Below are 15,301 nucleotides of genomic sequence, written 5' to 3'. Positions count from 1 at the left end.
TATATATATATATATATATATATATATATATATATACACACATGAATGTAGTACTCCTACCACCTTGTGTTTTTACAAATTTGTGTATTCTGCATCTTTTTTGATTATTTCATGTCTTTTTTTTTCTGTATACGTAATTAGAACATTCTACTGGATGCCTCAAATTTCCCCCTGGGATCGATCAATCAAACAATCAATCAGCCCGTCCATCTATCTATCCATTTATCTGTGCCAGACCCTGATCCAGTGTGCCCAGATGTTTTGGGTTTTTTTGGACTCTGTTGTCTGGTCTCTCCATTCTGGACTCTTCCTTGCTACTAATGGACTTATTTTGTTGTTGGGATGCTGGGAGTCATGGGTGGGGGGGTGGGGGGGTGGGATACTGTCATGTTCTTAAGGTTTTGTGTTTAGTTTTGGAAGTTTCATTCCCTTCTTGTTTTGATTAGTTATTTTTCTGGTTTATGTTTCCTTTGTTTTTGCTCAGTCATTCTTGCCTTCAGTAACATTCACACTGTCCTGCTTATTTGCCCCAGCTGCATTCACTCAGTAATCAACCCTCCTATATATATATATTGATTTATTCAGGAAAAGGTGCTGCTTCTGTTGCAAAGTAAAGTATGTCTGAGTTGCAGAGCTCAGGAAAGGACTGAGATTTCTCCCTCCTTTACCTAAATGCTATTGTTGTGCATGGGGAAATATTTAGCTTTTTGGGGGGTGGAGGGGCAATTTTGTCATAGCTTTAGCTCTAGCTAGCCTGTGACTGAAGCAAAAAGAAACAAAAAGAACTAGAAAGACTGTATTTTCTGCCAAAGTGAGTGCTGAAAAACACTCCTGAAATTTGTTGAAGCAGCTAAACCTTGAGTTGTTAAAGCTAAAAGAAATGGAACACCAGCTAAAATCTGAAAAGGTAGAAAACTAACTTAAAGACAAAAGTAGCAAAATTTTACCTTAAGGTTAAATGTAGCATTCTTTTTTTTTTTTTTAAACAGAGCTACTATGCTGAAGCAGATCTAAATAACAATGGTTTTAACAAAATTGAAGATATCTCCATGTACTATTTAGGAGAAATACTTGTAAGTAAGGTTTAATATGGTAAAAAGTATAAAAGTTACCAGAACCAAAAATCACACCGCCCATCTACTAAATGAGCTGAACATTTTAATAAATAACTGGCGAAAGTAACACAAGTATGCAGAAGTAGTTAAATTGGAAAAAGTGTACAGAAAAACAAGAAAATGACTATTGCTGACTCAGCATTCCCACAATCACACTAGAATAACAGTAGGCGTGTTTTAGCACATACGCTTTAGCAGTTTTTTAGTAAAAGTTGTTGCTTAAATAGGTTTCAGTACATCTTTTGTCCCAAAGGCAACATGTTTGAAATGGTGTCTTCTCTTGTTTTTGTGTAGTGACACCAGTTGCTAACCACCTCACTGGTCTCGTCTGAGAATCCGTTTTCTGGATCCCCCACTACCAGTCCATCCTTTGAAGCACTCCCCAGCATGAGCTCCTCTCAAGCCAACATGGACATCCTGGATGAACTGCAGCTGATCGCTGCTCAAAACCTGGAGAAACTGGAGGTTAACAAGTACTACGAGGTGATTAGAGAGCTGGGCAAAGGGACCTATGGCAAGGTGGACCTGGTCATCCACAAGATCCGAGGTGAGCCGAGCCCCAAAGGCATGCTGCTTTATTATGAAAGGACTAGAAAAAATTACAAAACTTTTTTTTCTCAAAAGGTACAAAAATGGCTCTGAAGTTCCTGAAGAAAAAGACGACCAAGCTGAAGTCTTTTCTACGAGAGTACAGCATTTCTCTGTACTTGTCCCCCTGCCCCTTCATCATCAACATGTTCGGCATTGCCTTCGAGACAGACGACTACTATGTCTTTGCGCAGGAGTATGCTCTGGCAGGAGACCTCTTCGATATCATCCCTCCACAGGTGCTAACCTAGAGCTGTCATTCAGATTATTGAGGCTCTTGTCGTGCATCTCTCTCCAGCAGACTGCCACATTGCTTTTTACTCAGTCTGAAGTAGCATAGAAACAGAAGCAGTTGTTTTACAGGTGCAGCTCCTAAATGAGCTCAAATTCTTCAAACTTTGAGGATAGAATGAGTTAACTTTTGTCTCCTTGACTCTCCTGAGGAAGTAAAGCTAGCTGCTACACAGAGGAGTGTCCAAGAGTGACATTGTGGTAACTGTTCACCCCATATCAGTTTAGCATCAGATTGTTCATCTACATATACCTCTGTGTTTATTTACACTAATGATAAACCACCTTAGTACACCATTCCTGTTAATGGCTCGCATTAAAGACTTGTTCAAGTTCAAGTAGGTTTATTGTCGTTCTCACCATATGTGGTACATGAGGTGGGACAAAATTAACAAAATTATGTACATGTTATGATGTTATGTACACATGTTGTTAAGCATGGATGTGGAAAAATCATGGTTTGGGCTTTGAGCAAAGGTATGGAAAAATTTTGATTAAAGGAAGGAAGAATACATCTATTTAACACCAGTCTTGTAAAAACCTGAAAATGAAATACAGTAGAATATAAATCCTAAAGCACCAATAGTTAACATTAAGTTAATGTTTTTTTGCAGTTTACTCATTAGCAGGTTTGCAGTTGATAAGTGCGACTCCACTCAGCTTTCATCTTTTTGGTTCTTCTCAGGTGTAGGTGATTTGCGACTGTAACTTGTTTCTTCGCTCTGTGGGCAGGCTCTTCAACGCAAAGTGGGCAGTATCGTAACAAGTCATTGTGCTCAAACCACAATGTTTGTCAATTTGAGTGTGTCACGTGTACGTGATACCAGGCCATCTTAGGCCAAAGGTCGATGATAGATGTAATCATGTCGTCAGACTTAGGACCGTATGTCTTGGACACTTGGGTGAAGAGAGGGCTAGAGCTGTCAACTGATCACCACCTGGTAGTGAGTTTGATCCAACAGTGGGGGATGCTGCCATATAGATCTGGTATACCCAAATGTATAGTGAGGATAAAATGGGAACATCTGGTGGAGCTCCCTGTCAGTGTGATCTTCAACTCACACCTCTGGGAGAGTTTTTCGCATGTCTCGGGGCAAGGTCGGGAACATGGAATGAATGGGCCATGTTCAGGGGCTTTATTGCAGAGGCGGTGTCCAGGAGCTGTGGCCTAAAGGTCATTGGTATCTGTCATGGAGGCAAGCAACCAAAGAACCCGCTGGTGGACACCAGCGGTGATAGAAGCCGTCAGGCTGGCCAGAAGGATGGCAGCTTCAGTGGTTGCAGATGCACAGATTTGGCCAAGGGAGGAATTTGTGGGAATTCTAACCACCCACCATGTCCACCTTTCAGGAGGCAGAGTCTGAGGACTTGGGGAAAGATTAGTCCATTACCATGATAGAGATCATCGAGGTAGTCCAAAAGCTCCTCGGTGGCAGGACACCAGGGGTGGATGAGATTTGCTCAGAGATTCTGAAGACTCTGGATGTTGTGGGGCTGTCATGGTTGACATATCCCTTCTTCAGTGTCACATGAAGGACTGGGACAATGCCTGTGGAGTTGCAGACTGGGATGGTGGTTCTCATTTTTAAAAAGGAGGATTGAAGAGTGTTATCCAATTATCAAGGGATCACACTTCTCGTCATTTCTGGGAAAGTTTATTCTAGGGTGTTGGAAGGGAGACTCCAACTGATTGTCAAACCTTGGATTCAGGAGGAGCAATGTGGCTTTCATCCTGGTCGTGGAACAGTGGACCAGATCTTCACCCTGGCGGAGTTGCTAAGGGGATCATGGGAGTTTGCTTCTTCAGTCTACATGAGTTTTGTGGACCTGGAGGAGGCTTATCATCATTTTCCTCAAGGCATTCTGTGTGTGTGTGTGGGGGGGGCTGCGGGAGTATGGCGTGCCTGGGTTGCTTTTAAGAGTTATCCAGTCCCTGTATAATCAAAACAGGAATTGTGGCCGCATTCTTGGCACAAAGCCAAGCTTGTTTGCAGTGCAAGTTGGACTCTGTCAGAGCTATCCTTCGTCTCTGATCTTGTTTGTTTTGTTCATGGACAGGATCTTGAGATGCAGTCGTGAAAAAAAGGGTGTCTGGTTTGGGAACCTCAGGGTCTCCTCTCTGCTTTTTGCAGATGATGTTGTTCTGTTTCTATCTTCAGAGTCAGAGTCAGAGTTTCTTTATTGTCATTCGCACCTCATGTGGTACATGTGGTGGAGCGAAATTATGTACACGGGGTCCCAGTTACATCCAACAATAAAATGTCTAAGAAAAACAGTAATAACATCTACGATATGAACTAAGAAAAACATCAACTAAATATACACTAAGCACTCATAACATAAAACATTGAACATCAGGCCAAGACCTTCAGCATGCAATAGGGTGGTTTGCAGCTGAGTGTACGTGTGAAGCGGCTCCAATAAGAGTTAGCTTCTCAAAGTCTGAGGCCATGGTTCTTGACTGGAAATGGGTGGAATGCCCTTTCTGGGTCAGGGGAGAGTGTTTTTCTCGGGTGGAAGAGTTCAAATATCTGGGCGTCTTGTTCACGAGTGATGGTAGGATAGAGTGGTAGATGGATCGACGGACAGGGGCCTCGGCATATCTTTGGTTTGTCATGGTGAAGAGAGAGCTGAGTCAAAAGAAAAAGCTCTCAATTTACTGATCTGTCTTTGTTTCAACTAGGAATGCGCGATATATATGGTACACGGTAGAAAAGATAGACATTTAGCCTACGATAGAGATCTGTCTTCTACTGGCTAACTGCAGTAATGCTGTGTCTGATGTAAAATCAGAGTTGTCAGTTTAATCGTTACTTTTTTTAGTTGAAAACTGTGCGTAAGTGGTGTTAAAGTAATTTATTCGAGAGCTAAGTAGCGAAGCTACAAGCTAACTATGACCGGCTTGCTGTAGTGTTGCGGTATTCGGATGCATGCGCAAAACGCTGTGTTCCGTCAAAAGTTTTTTCTTTTTTTCGTCGAAAGTTAAAGTAAGCATTGGTTAGCTTTAGAGAAACCTGCTCTCTGATCTGTGAAAAGAATGCTGTGTTGTGTGATTTTACTGCAAAACCCTCTGATCAAAGCCACAGAGGAAACTGGTCACCATTTTGTGTCAGCTCTCCATTAAAGCGGAAGGAGACGCCCACTAGAGGGTTGGAGGGTGAAGTGTTTTCAGTGTAAAATGCTGCTCTGTTGCTGTTCATTTCTTAAGTGAGACTGGAAACTGTTACGAGTTAACAACATATTATTTTGTTTAAAACATATGGCTAAAACTATATTAGATATATTTTGCACTGCTTTGCACTACAAGAAAGAAGCCTAATACTTCATTTGTTTATTATTTTAAAACACTCTGGACCTAGTAGTGTAATTTTCTTAATTGATATTATGTTGTGGTATAGCAGTTTTCAAAATAAATAATGGCAAAAGGACACCCTTTGCTTTTTTACATTCCTATTGCAAGTTTTATACCAAAAACATATCGTGATATATATTGTTATCGCCACCCATCACAATACATATAATGATATGAATTTTATGCCATATCGCACATCCCTCGTTTCAACCCTCACCTATGGTCATGAGATTTGGATCTTGACAGACAAAATGAGATCTCGGATACAAGCAGTTGAAATAGACTTCCTTCGCAGGATGGCCAGGCTTAGCCTTAGAGACAGGATGAGAAGCTCCGTAATACAAGAGGAACTCGGAGTAGTTGCTCCTCTGCATCGAAAGAAGTCGGTTGAGGTGGTTCAGCCATCTGATTAGGATGTCTCCTGGATGCCTCCCTTTAGAGGTTTAGTTGGCACACCCCACTGGTAGGAGGCCCCAGGGAAGACCCAGAAGTCACTAGAGGGATAGTGTACAGTGTTTCCCCTACCATTATACAAGCGGGGGCGGGGCACACCACCCCATCAACAGAGCCAATTTCCCTGTCTACCGAACCCCGCCCCCAACCACCTGTCGGCACTGACGTAACGCTAAACTAGCAGTTTGCAATGCAAGCGACTATCTAAAAAGAAAAGGCAGCCTCTTCCCTCATGTTGAACCCTCACGCTGACACCCCCCCCCCCCCCACACACACACACACTTAATCGAAAACTGTCTGTACAAATAGCGCATGGATCATGTGTGTTTGTCTCTCCTCCTCCCCACCCCAAAAAAACCTGCTGATGCTGAGATGTGTCTGTCTCTCCTCTGCCCTGCTCCAAAACGTTGGTTACGTACTGTAACCCCAGATTCTGAGTATAGGCGTAGCCCTTTAAGAGCTGTCACTTAGTGGGTTTATCCCGTCATGCAAAGCATCGCACTGAAAAATTTAGTCCACGCCCACCTGTTGTGTGGGCCCCACCCGGTCCGTATAAATTATGTTAGGAGTGGGTAATAGGCTCCCAAATAGCTTTTTCTTCAGCCATTTAGGAGCCAGTGAGGCCCGACGCTTAAAGGGCTATGCCTATACTCATAGAATCTGGGGTTACAGTACGTAACCAACGTTCTATTTCATATAGGCTTCGCCCTTTAAGAGCTGTCGCTTAGTGGGTTAAGGGCGAATCAGATGTAGTCCTTGCCTCACTGGGTCCATTCGAACACTATACGAAGCAGCAGCTTGCCCAAAAACGTCTTGTCACTCAGCTCTCCATGTGCGTAATTACGCGTTGTGTAATTATGCATACCATGCACAGACGCATGCTGTGTAGTTATGCGTTCTGAGTGCATGAACGCCCCGAAAAACTTTCAACGGGGAAAAGGAAGATGCTGAAAAAGGGCCATGAGCCAACAGATTAACGGCTGATCAGTATGAACAGATTAATAATAACAAGTGAACTGATTATTAATCAAATGAACTGATTGGTAACAATAGTCATGAACTGATTAGTGACAATAGAACCAGAACAACAGTTGATAACAACATCTCACACTGAAAATGCATGCAGTCAGATGTGAGTTTAAACGAGGTTCCATGAAACAACAATATTCATTCTGTTAAAACACTAAGGACAGAATGTGTCATGGAACGAGCCGTCACATCACATAGATAAAAGCGAATAAATGAGCAGGGTGTTGACCACGCGGCCGCAGTGCAAATATCCTGCATTGTCATACCATTATGCAAAGCAGTCGAAGATGTGATACCTCTGGTCGAGTGTGCCCTGAGGTTGTCAGGAGGCTCTAAATCTGATACTCTGTAGGCTTCAGAAATGGCCTCACACAGCCAGTGTGACAGGCGCTGGGTGGATAACGGGCGACCTGCAGATGCATCTCTATAATGCACAAACACATGTTGAGTTTGACGCATTGCAACTGTGCGCGCTATGTAACATGTCAACGCCCGCACAGGACAGAGAAGATGGAAAGATGCTTCTTCTTCTGATTTGTGTGTGTGTGTGTGTGTGTGTTGGGGGGGGGGTAAAAAACCCTCCAACGATATCACTCTTGATTTAAAAGAGCACGTGTTGTTTTTAGGCATAAAGGCTGGATTCGGTCTTAGATTAGCTGGGCTGCCGTTAGCCTGAATTCTGAGACATGACAGAGCGACAGAGAGGGCAGATAAATCACTCTCTCTTAGCAGATGTTAAAGCCAGCAGCAGGGCTGTTTTAAGAGACGAGAATTTAATCGGAACCTGATTCAGTGGCTCAAATGGAGCTTTGATCAGGGCTCGCAGAACCAGCATTAAATCCCACTGTGGAGCAAGTGGGCGTGAAACAGGCCTGCGTCTCTGTACACCTTTAAAAAAAACGCTTCATCAGCGGATGATTAAAAGCTGTTCTGTCCCCGAAACCTTCGTGACAGGAAGAGATGGCTGCAACATACGTTTTAATCGTGTTGAACGCCAGATTTCTGTCCATCAGCTGTTACAGAAAGGACAGCACGCCGCCTAGTGGACATGAAGTGGCCTCTACACCTTTCTCCATACACCAGCGCTGAAAAGCTGTCCACTTTGATGTGTACAGCACTGTGGTTGATGCAGCACGTGAATCTTGGATTATGCGCACTACATCTTGCGGGAGACCCATCCTCTCTAAGCAGATCCGCTCAGCGGCCAGACCCACAGGTGCTGGCCTATTTCTGGGTAACTCCTGATCGCTCCTCCCACCTAGAGGAGAGCGTCCTCCCTCCACGGCAGTTTCCATGGGCGCCCCGATAACAGGCGTCGTAGAACCGGGAACCATGGCGCGTTCACGCGATCGGGAGCCACCAGGAGAGCAGTCAATCCCTCCTCCTGAATTCTGTTCAAAAACCTTAATATCAGAGGAGGTGGGGGGAACACGTAAAGAAGCGTTTTGGGCCATGGGCTGTGAGCAAACGCGTCCACCCCCAGCGGTGGTTCATCTCGCAGGCTCAGTGAAAACCATAGTTGACACTGAGCGTTTTCTCGTTTCGCAAACAGGTCCACAGTGGCTTTGCCAAATTTCTGCCACGTCTGGGCCATCAAATCGGGGTGGAGAGTCCAGTCCCTGTGACACGGACCGCCCCTGGACATGACATCTGCCCCTTTGTTCAGAACACCGGGGATGTACACTGCTCGGATGGAGAGCAGATTTTGGTGCGCCTGTAGTGAACAGTTCACTACACGCCCAACACAGTAGTTTTCTCGTAATGTGTAACATTTGGGCTGAGCGCACACCCCCCTGCCGGTTATGTAAGTAGCAGTCACCTTGTTGTCTGTGTGAATCAAAACATGTTGATTCTGTAGCACAGGAGCAAAGTGTTGAATCACATTCAGAACCGTGCGACATTCCAGAACGTTTATATGAGCTGTTGTGTGAGGTGGCCACAGCGCCCCTACAGCTCGAGATAGGCATGTCTCCCCCCCCCAACCTGACAGCGACGCATCTGTGAAGACTGACACGTGGGACGTAGGTCTGCTGACAGGGACTCCCTCTGACAGAACCAGGGAGTTTTCCCAGTGTCGGAGGTCTGTTCTCACGGAGGGAGGAACAGTGATCATCCGTCTCTTTTGCTTTACCAGATCCACGTGCAGACGGGCAAAACATCTCTGGAGGAGTCGCATGTGAAGTAAGCCCAGCGGGACCACTGTGTGAGCTGACAACATCGTTCCTAACAGCTTCATGATAGAAATAGCTGTTACTACTTTGCCAGGTCTTACGTGGTGGAGCTGGACTCAGAGTGTCGATTCTCGTCTTTGATAAACGAGTCCTCATGGTGGTCGAGTTTAGCTCCACTCCCAGATAAACAATCGTCTGGGCTGGGAGAATCGAGCTTTTTTCCCAATTTATGGCGAAGCCCAGATTTAGCAGGTGTGACGTCAGCACCTGAGTCTGCGCCGCTGCTTCCCGTCTGGAGTGTAACAGCAACCGCAGGTCATCTAGGTAAAACAAAACTCTCATCCCTGCTCTGTGTAATGGTTGCAGGGCCGTCTCCACACACTCTGAGAACGTACGAGGTGCGAGGGAATAACCGAACTGCAGCCTGTTGTACTGATACTGCATCCCTTGAAAGGAGAAGTGCAGAAATTTTCTGTGCTTTGGGATGATCGGTATGTGGAAGTAGGCATCTTCCAGATTGATGGATACAAACCAATTGTTTCTCTGTAAGTTGTCCAACAGTTGTCTGGTTGTCAACATGTGAAACGGTCTGTCCACGATCGCCTTGTTGAAAACTGACAGGTCCAAAATAGGTCTCATTCCTCAGGTCCGTTTTGGAACCAGAAAGTAAATGGGAGTAAAAACCTGTATTTTCATCTCCATCGGGAACTCTGGAAATGACCTCTTTTACCATAAGTTCCTGGACTTCTGCATTTAGGGATGAGACCTGGTCTGGTAATGACAGAACCGTCTCTGAAACTCCTCCGAACGGAGGGGGTCGAGCTGCGAATTGTAGCGTATAACCCTTGTTTATCAGCTTGCTCATCCATCTGTCTGGCGAGCATGTTCGCTGCCACTCCGCGTGACGTTCGTGGAGTGGGCGTGCGTTTAGGTGGTGCGTCATGTTTCTTATGGACGTCAGCCAGTCTACAGCCTCGACCGCCGTCATGCTCCGTGGAAGTGTGTTCCGCGTGACCCAAGGTGAGGCTTTCTCGAAAGGGCTCAGAGCGCGCCTCTGTGCCACGCTAAGGCTGTGGGTTCACATTCATGTCGATGTGAACCACCGTGTGTTGAGAAGAGGCGTGTGCACCATCATCCACGCAGCGCTGTTTGGGTGAAAGCTGCCGGCACCGCGGGAGCGAGCGTTTGACACCGCTGCGGTGAGACGCGTGCCGCTCCTGCTGAGAGCGAGGTTTCTCACTGGACTCGTTCTGCGGTCTCACATTTATGCTGATGCAAGCCGACAAGCGCCGGGGAGCGGTGTGCGCACCTTCATCAACGCAGCGCCGTTTGGGTGAAGGCTGTCGGCGCCGCGGGAGTGCGCGTTTGACACCGCTGCGGTGAGACATGTGCCGCTCCTGCTGAGAGTGAGGTTCTCACTGGACTCGTTCTGCGGTCTCACATTTATGCTGATGCGAGCCGGCAAGCGCTGGAGAGCGGTGTGCGCGCCTTCATCAACGCAGCGCCATTTGAGTGAAGGCTGCTGGCGTCGCGTGAGCGCGCGTTTGACACTGCTGCGGTGAGAAGCATGCAGCTCGGGCTGAAAACAAGTTATTCCACTGGACTCGTTCTGCGGACCACATTCGCTTTCGACTGTTGTGTCATGCAAGCGTCTCGTGTTTATTTTGGAGCTGCGGTGATTCTGAAAAACCTTTTTTAAGGCCACCGGCTCGTTTTGTGTGGAGGATGTGTGAGGAGCCGCTGTGAGGTCATCCGAGCTGACAGACGGGCTAAAATCAGACACTTTAATCTTTGAATGATGTTTTATTTCAAAGCTCGTGTCATCATTACACACATCCTCCGCAAACTGTCATTTTGAATCTTCTCCCATCTTCTCCCCCATGAGCTCTGCAGTTTGTTGTCCCAGGGCGCCGCCTGTTGGCGATCTCAGGGAAAACGCTGAACTGCCGGTTGCCGGGATGAGAAGGACTGATGTCTGACGGGCGGGGCTGGCGGCGTAGTGGAGCGGGGAGACGCTGCTGCAGCTGTGGAATGTCATTGTTGTTGTCTTTGCCTACGACGATCCTTCCAGCGGGCCGGGGGTGGGATGAGGCGTGCGGCTTGATGAGATGGCGCGCAGTCTCTGACACCTCCTCTGACTTTTTCAAGTTTTCCAGCATGGCCTTGAAATTGGTCCCGAACAGCATGTCCATCGCTGATGGGGCCCTCCAACAAAAAGCCTTCTGCAGCTCCGTCACTCCCCCTCCGATAGGGAGGGGGAGTGACGAGCCAGGTGGACCTCTGGAAAACCTCGTCCTCCGGACTGTGATGCGAGACCGGCAGACAGCAGAAGAGGTGCACAGGTTGAGAATGACATCAGCTGCCTTGCGGAGGGAGCTCTATGTCTCCTCCAGCCTCTTGAAATGCTGTACGCAAGCAGCGTAACATATTGTTTGCAGCAGCCGCCTGGAACGCACACTGGTGAGCTCGGTTGGAGAGTGACGTCACCATCTGGTCATGCTTACCCGGAGGCGCAGGACGCTGGTCCAACCTGGACATCTTTGCTCCGAAAGCCTCCGCCAGGCTCGGCTCCAGTGGGGCACCGAGGGAATTTCCGCTCGGTGAAACCCCTCCACTCTGGTGATGGGTGCGAATGTGGGAACCGGCGCTCTCAGTCTACCAGAACTGGCTGCGGCCTCGTTCCAGCAGGACGTCACTGCTGGGAAAACGAGGCCAGATGGGATCAAGACAGCGAGCCGGGGTGGAGCCCAGAAACCTTCCCGCTAGATCATCCGATCTGGACGGGGGAAGGAGAGGGACGGAAAAAAAAAAGTCCCTTCATGTCAGCCATCTCCTGGATTATGCCGGGCAGCTCCAGAGGAGGGCACCGACGGCTGGGAGCAGTGTGGTCGCCAATGCGATAAAGGTCCGGGGGGGTTGAGCATTTGCTCAGCCCCCTCGTTCCGACACTATGCTCTCCAGGAGGGAGTGAGCAGCGGGGGCTGCTGCTGACGTCGCCTGTCCCGGAGGAGCCATCCGATTCGCTCCAAGAGTCGGCGATAAAAGGAAAATTACAAGATGGCATCGTTCAGCATGTAGCGACCCGCCACTGAGAAATATTCCTCAGCGTTTACCTTGAAACAAGACTGCTCATCTGCTTCTCCTCAGGGAGGAAAACTCACCGGGGCGGCAGGATTTTGGCATGGCAGGGCCACAAGCAGCCTTAACAAAGGTTGAGCTGGACAACTTCCCTTCTTCGTTCTTCTGACAGTGCTATTAGCTTGCTAAAGAAAAATGGGAGCCAATTACCCGCTCTTAACGTAATTTATACGGACCGGGTGGGGCCCACACAAGAGGTGGGCATGGACTAAATTTTTCAGTGCGATGCTTTGCATGACGGGATAAACCCACTAAGCGACAGCTCTTAAAGGGCGAAGCCTATACGAAATAGAACTGTAAACAGCAAACAGCCTGTGGCTGTATCTCTGTCTCTCTCTCCCCCCCTCTAAAACTGTCAGTATAAACAGGGTGCTGCACAGCTCAGGATGTGTCTCCATCCGTCCCCCTTCCACCCTCCTGACAAAAATCACGGATGAGATGAGCGCCCCACCATGACAAGTTATGGGAACGCCTCGGGTTCCCCTAAAATGAGCTGAAAGGTGTCATTGGGTAAAGGGATGTCTGGGTTTTTGTCCTGGACCTGTTGCCTCTGTGACCCAATAAGTGGTAGAAGATGGATGGATGAATATGTTCAGTTTTATGAGATATTTTGCCAACAGACAAACAAGCAGAAAGGTGCATGCAAAAACATTTTTGTATGTTTGACAGCCATCTGCTCGACTTACAGTAACCTTTATTTATGATTAGCTGCATGTTGGACAAGTCCTGACTGGTCTGCTCATGTCTCCCTCCTTCTTTAGGTTGGTCTTCCTGAGACGGTGGCAAAGCGTTGCGTGCATCAAGTAGCCATTGCTCTGGACTATCTGCACTGTAAGAAGCTGGTTCATCGGGACATCAAGCCAGAAAACATTCTCATCTTTGACAGAGAGTGCCGCAAAGTCAAGCTGTCTGACTTTGGCATGACTCGTCGAGCTGGCTCGCCTGTCAAAAGAGTGAGTAATTTTTTTTACTTTTTAACTCCTGACAGTGTCTTTTTGTCCTCGCCTTTGTTAATCTGTTGAGGTTTCCCACCTAGGTGAGTGGCACCATCCCCTACACAGCCCCAGAGCTCTGCGACGTGTCCCGCCATGAAGGATTCTGCGTGGACTATAGCACTGACGTTTGGGCGTTCGGTGTACTGCTCTTCTGCATGCTGACGGGGAACTTCCCCTGGGAGAAGGCGCTCCCCTCCGACTCCTTCTATCAAGAGTTCGTCCACTGGCAGAGGAGAAGGACGAACACGGTGCCGTCACAGTGGAGGCGCTTCACCGAACAGGCCCTCCGCATGTTCCGCCGGTTGCTCTCGGTCGAGCAGGACCGCCGCTGCTCTGTGAAAGAGGTGTTCGGCTACTTCAGCCACTCCTGGATGCTGGACGCAGAGAACGATAACAACGGTAACACAGCAGGAGCAGGCGGTGGAAGGGAGATGGTCGGCAGCAGTAGCAGCGAAGGAGGAAGAGGGAACGCACAAGGAGATATGGAGGGCACCAGCTCGGTGTCTTCATCTGGTGAGGAAGACGAAGAGCTCCTGGTGGAGAGGATGAAGCAGCAGACTCTGTCACCTCGCTCCCCTCTGTCGCCCCTGTCCCCCATGGCAGTGGAGAGGGGCAGCGGTGGAGCCAAAGGAGGCTTGATCGAACCAGGCGGCGGGCACCATTTTGTTTCCGTCTCCACTAACAGCTCCGTGTCATCCACCAACAGCTACGACAGGGTGCCGCGAGAAAACGGTTCCCCAGGGAGCCGCATGCTGGTGGCCACGCCCATAGAAATCTGCGTCTGAGCATGACTCATCACTTTTATACCTCTCATCCAACCACAGAGATGTGCATGCACTGAAAAAAAAGTTAAAGTACTAACAAACGTCTTGGACAGGAAGAGCGTCAGAGGACGGTTTTGTGGAACGCACACATTCTTCGATCTCCTGAGAAGACAACAAAAGCACGGCCTAATGATGAGTCGGTGACTGTTTCAAATGTGTAGCGACGGTGAAAATGATCATCCATTACAGTGCGTCACTAAAAGCTTGGGAAAAAGAAAACCAAAATGCATTTCTGAAAGCAATACTTGCAGCAAAAAAAGAAAAAACAAGGAGAAAAAAAGAGTCAGAATGATGTGATTTCATCTTTTTTTATTTCTTTTTTTGGATGAAGACTGAAAAGCAGCCATGTTTAACGTGACGCGGTGGTTTCAGGTGTAGGAAAAATGTGTTGGTGTTTGTGTGTGACCCTAACAGACGTGGATTTATTTTGCTTTGAGAGTTGTGTTATTTATTCAGATTTAAAAATACTAGAAAATCTATTTTTTTAAAGTAACTTTTTTGTTTGTTTGTTTTCCATTTTAGTAAAGGTTGTAAAAATAGTATCCAGACTTATCAGTGGATCTTCTTGTACGTGATGTGAGGTGTTTGATGGACTCCAGACGGAAGAATGGACCTGTTTATGTCTGACGTCTCTCTGCTTTTTTATAAATATATTCACTCCTTTGTATAGCTTTTTATTTAAAGATTTTATTTATTTCAAATCTGTCTACACATTTGGTTTTCATTGTATTTTTCTTTTTACCCCCAAACTTTTAGCAAATGCTCTGAAAAATCTAAATGATCTCGATGTAAAACGGAGATAACAGCATGAGTAGCTCACCCCCAAGTCCCAAAAAAATGTTAAAATACTTAAAGAATATAAAGTGTGTCTTGCTGCCACCCCAGCAAAAACAAAACAACTGCAACACATTATAACGTAAAATACATATAGTCTCTTTATTTAAACCATACTTCACATTATTACAGCATACAAACTTCAATTGTAGGAAAAAACAATTAATGTTGCAACATACATTAATTTATTCTTTATAAGAACATGAAGAGACTTGGTAATAAATTATAAAGTGTTATGAAGTGAAAATATTACATGAAAATATCACCCTTCACTGTAAAAAGTTAGTTTTTATTGAGCTATAGTTGTTTATTTTTTGCCAGGGCGACAGCAACACGCTTGTTTTAAAAAACGGTAAAGGTTTTGACTTTATTTCCTTGTTTGTGTGGTTTCCATGAGTGAAAACAAACAGAAATGTCTCGACGTCTGGAGGACTTCTGGGGCTAAAAAAAATCTAATTAAGTATTTTTCTTCTTGTGTGATGTGTTTGTATTAATATTGTGACATACCTCA

At 46.6% G+C, this 15,301-nt stretch overlaps 1 protein-coding gene across 1 annotated transcript in view; it reads left to right on the top strand.

The window, feature by feature from the left end:
• The window catches only part of bsk146 (brain specific kinase 146), a 29,384-nt gene extending 14,968 nt beyond the window's left edge, over positions 1–14,416 (top strand). The window contains exons 2-5 of the mRNA XM_037691317.1: positions 1,410–1,662; positions 1,740–1,942; positions 12,899–13,090; positions 13,174–14,416. Of these exons, the coding sequence (XP_037547245.1) occupies positions 1,503–1,662; positions 1,740–1,942; positions 12,899–13,090; positions 13,174–13,917 (1,299 nt within the window). The 5' untranslated portion in view covers positions 1,410–1,502 and the 3' untranslated portion in view covers positions 13,918–14,416. The remainder of the gene's footprint in view (positions 1–1,409; positions 1,663–1,739; positions 1,943–12,898; positions 13,091–13,173) is intronic.
• The last annotated feature ends 885 nt before the right edge of the window (positions 14,417–15,301 follow it).

This window comes from Nematolebias whitei, chromosome 17, assembly GCF_014905685.2.
Source record: "Nematolebias whitei isolate Nwh7 chromosome 17, NemWhi1, whole genome shotgun sequence".
Lineage (NCBI taxonomy): Eukaryota > Metazoa > Chordata > Actinopteri > Cyprinodontiformes > Rivulidae > Nematolebias > Nematolebias whitei.
The sequence above is the reverse complement of the archived record's forward strand: the minus strand, read 5'-3'. Positions and strand labels throughout refer to the sequence as shown.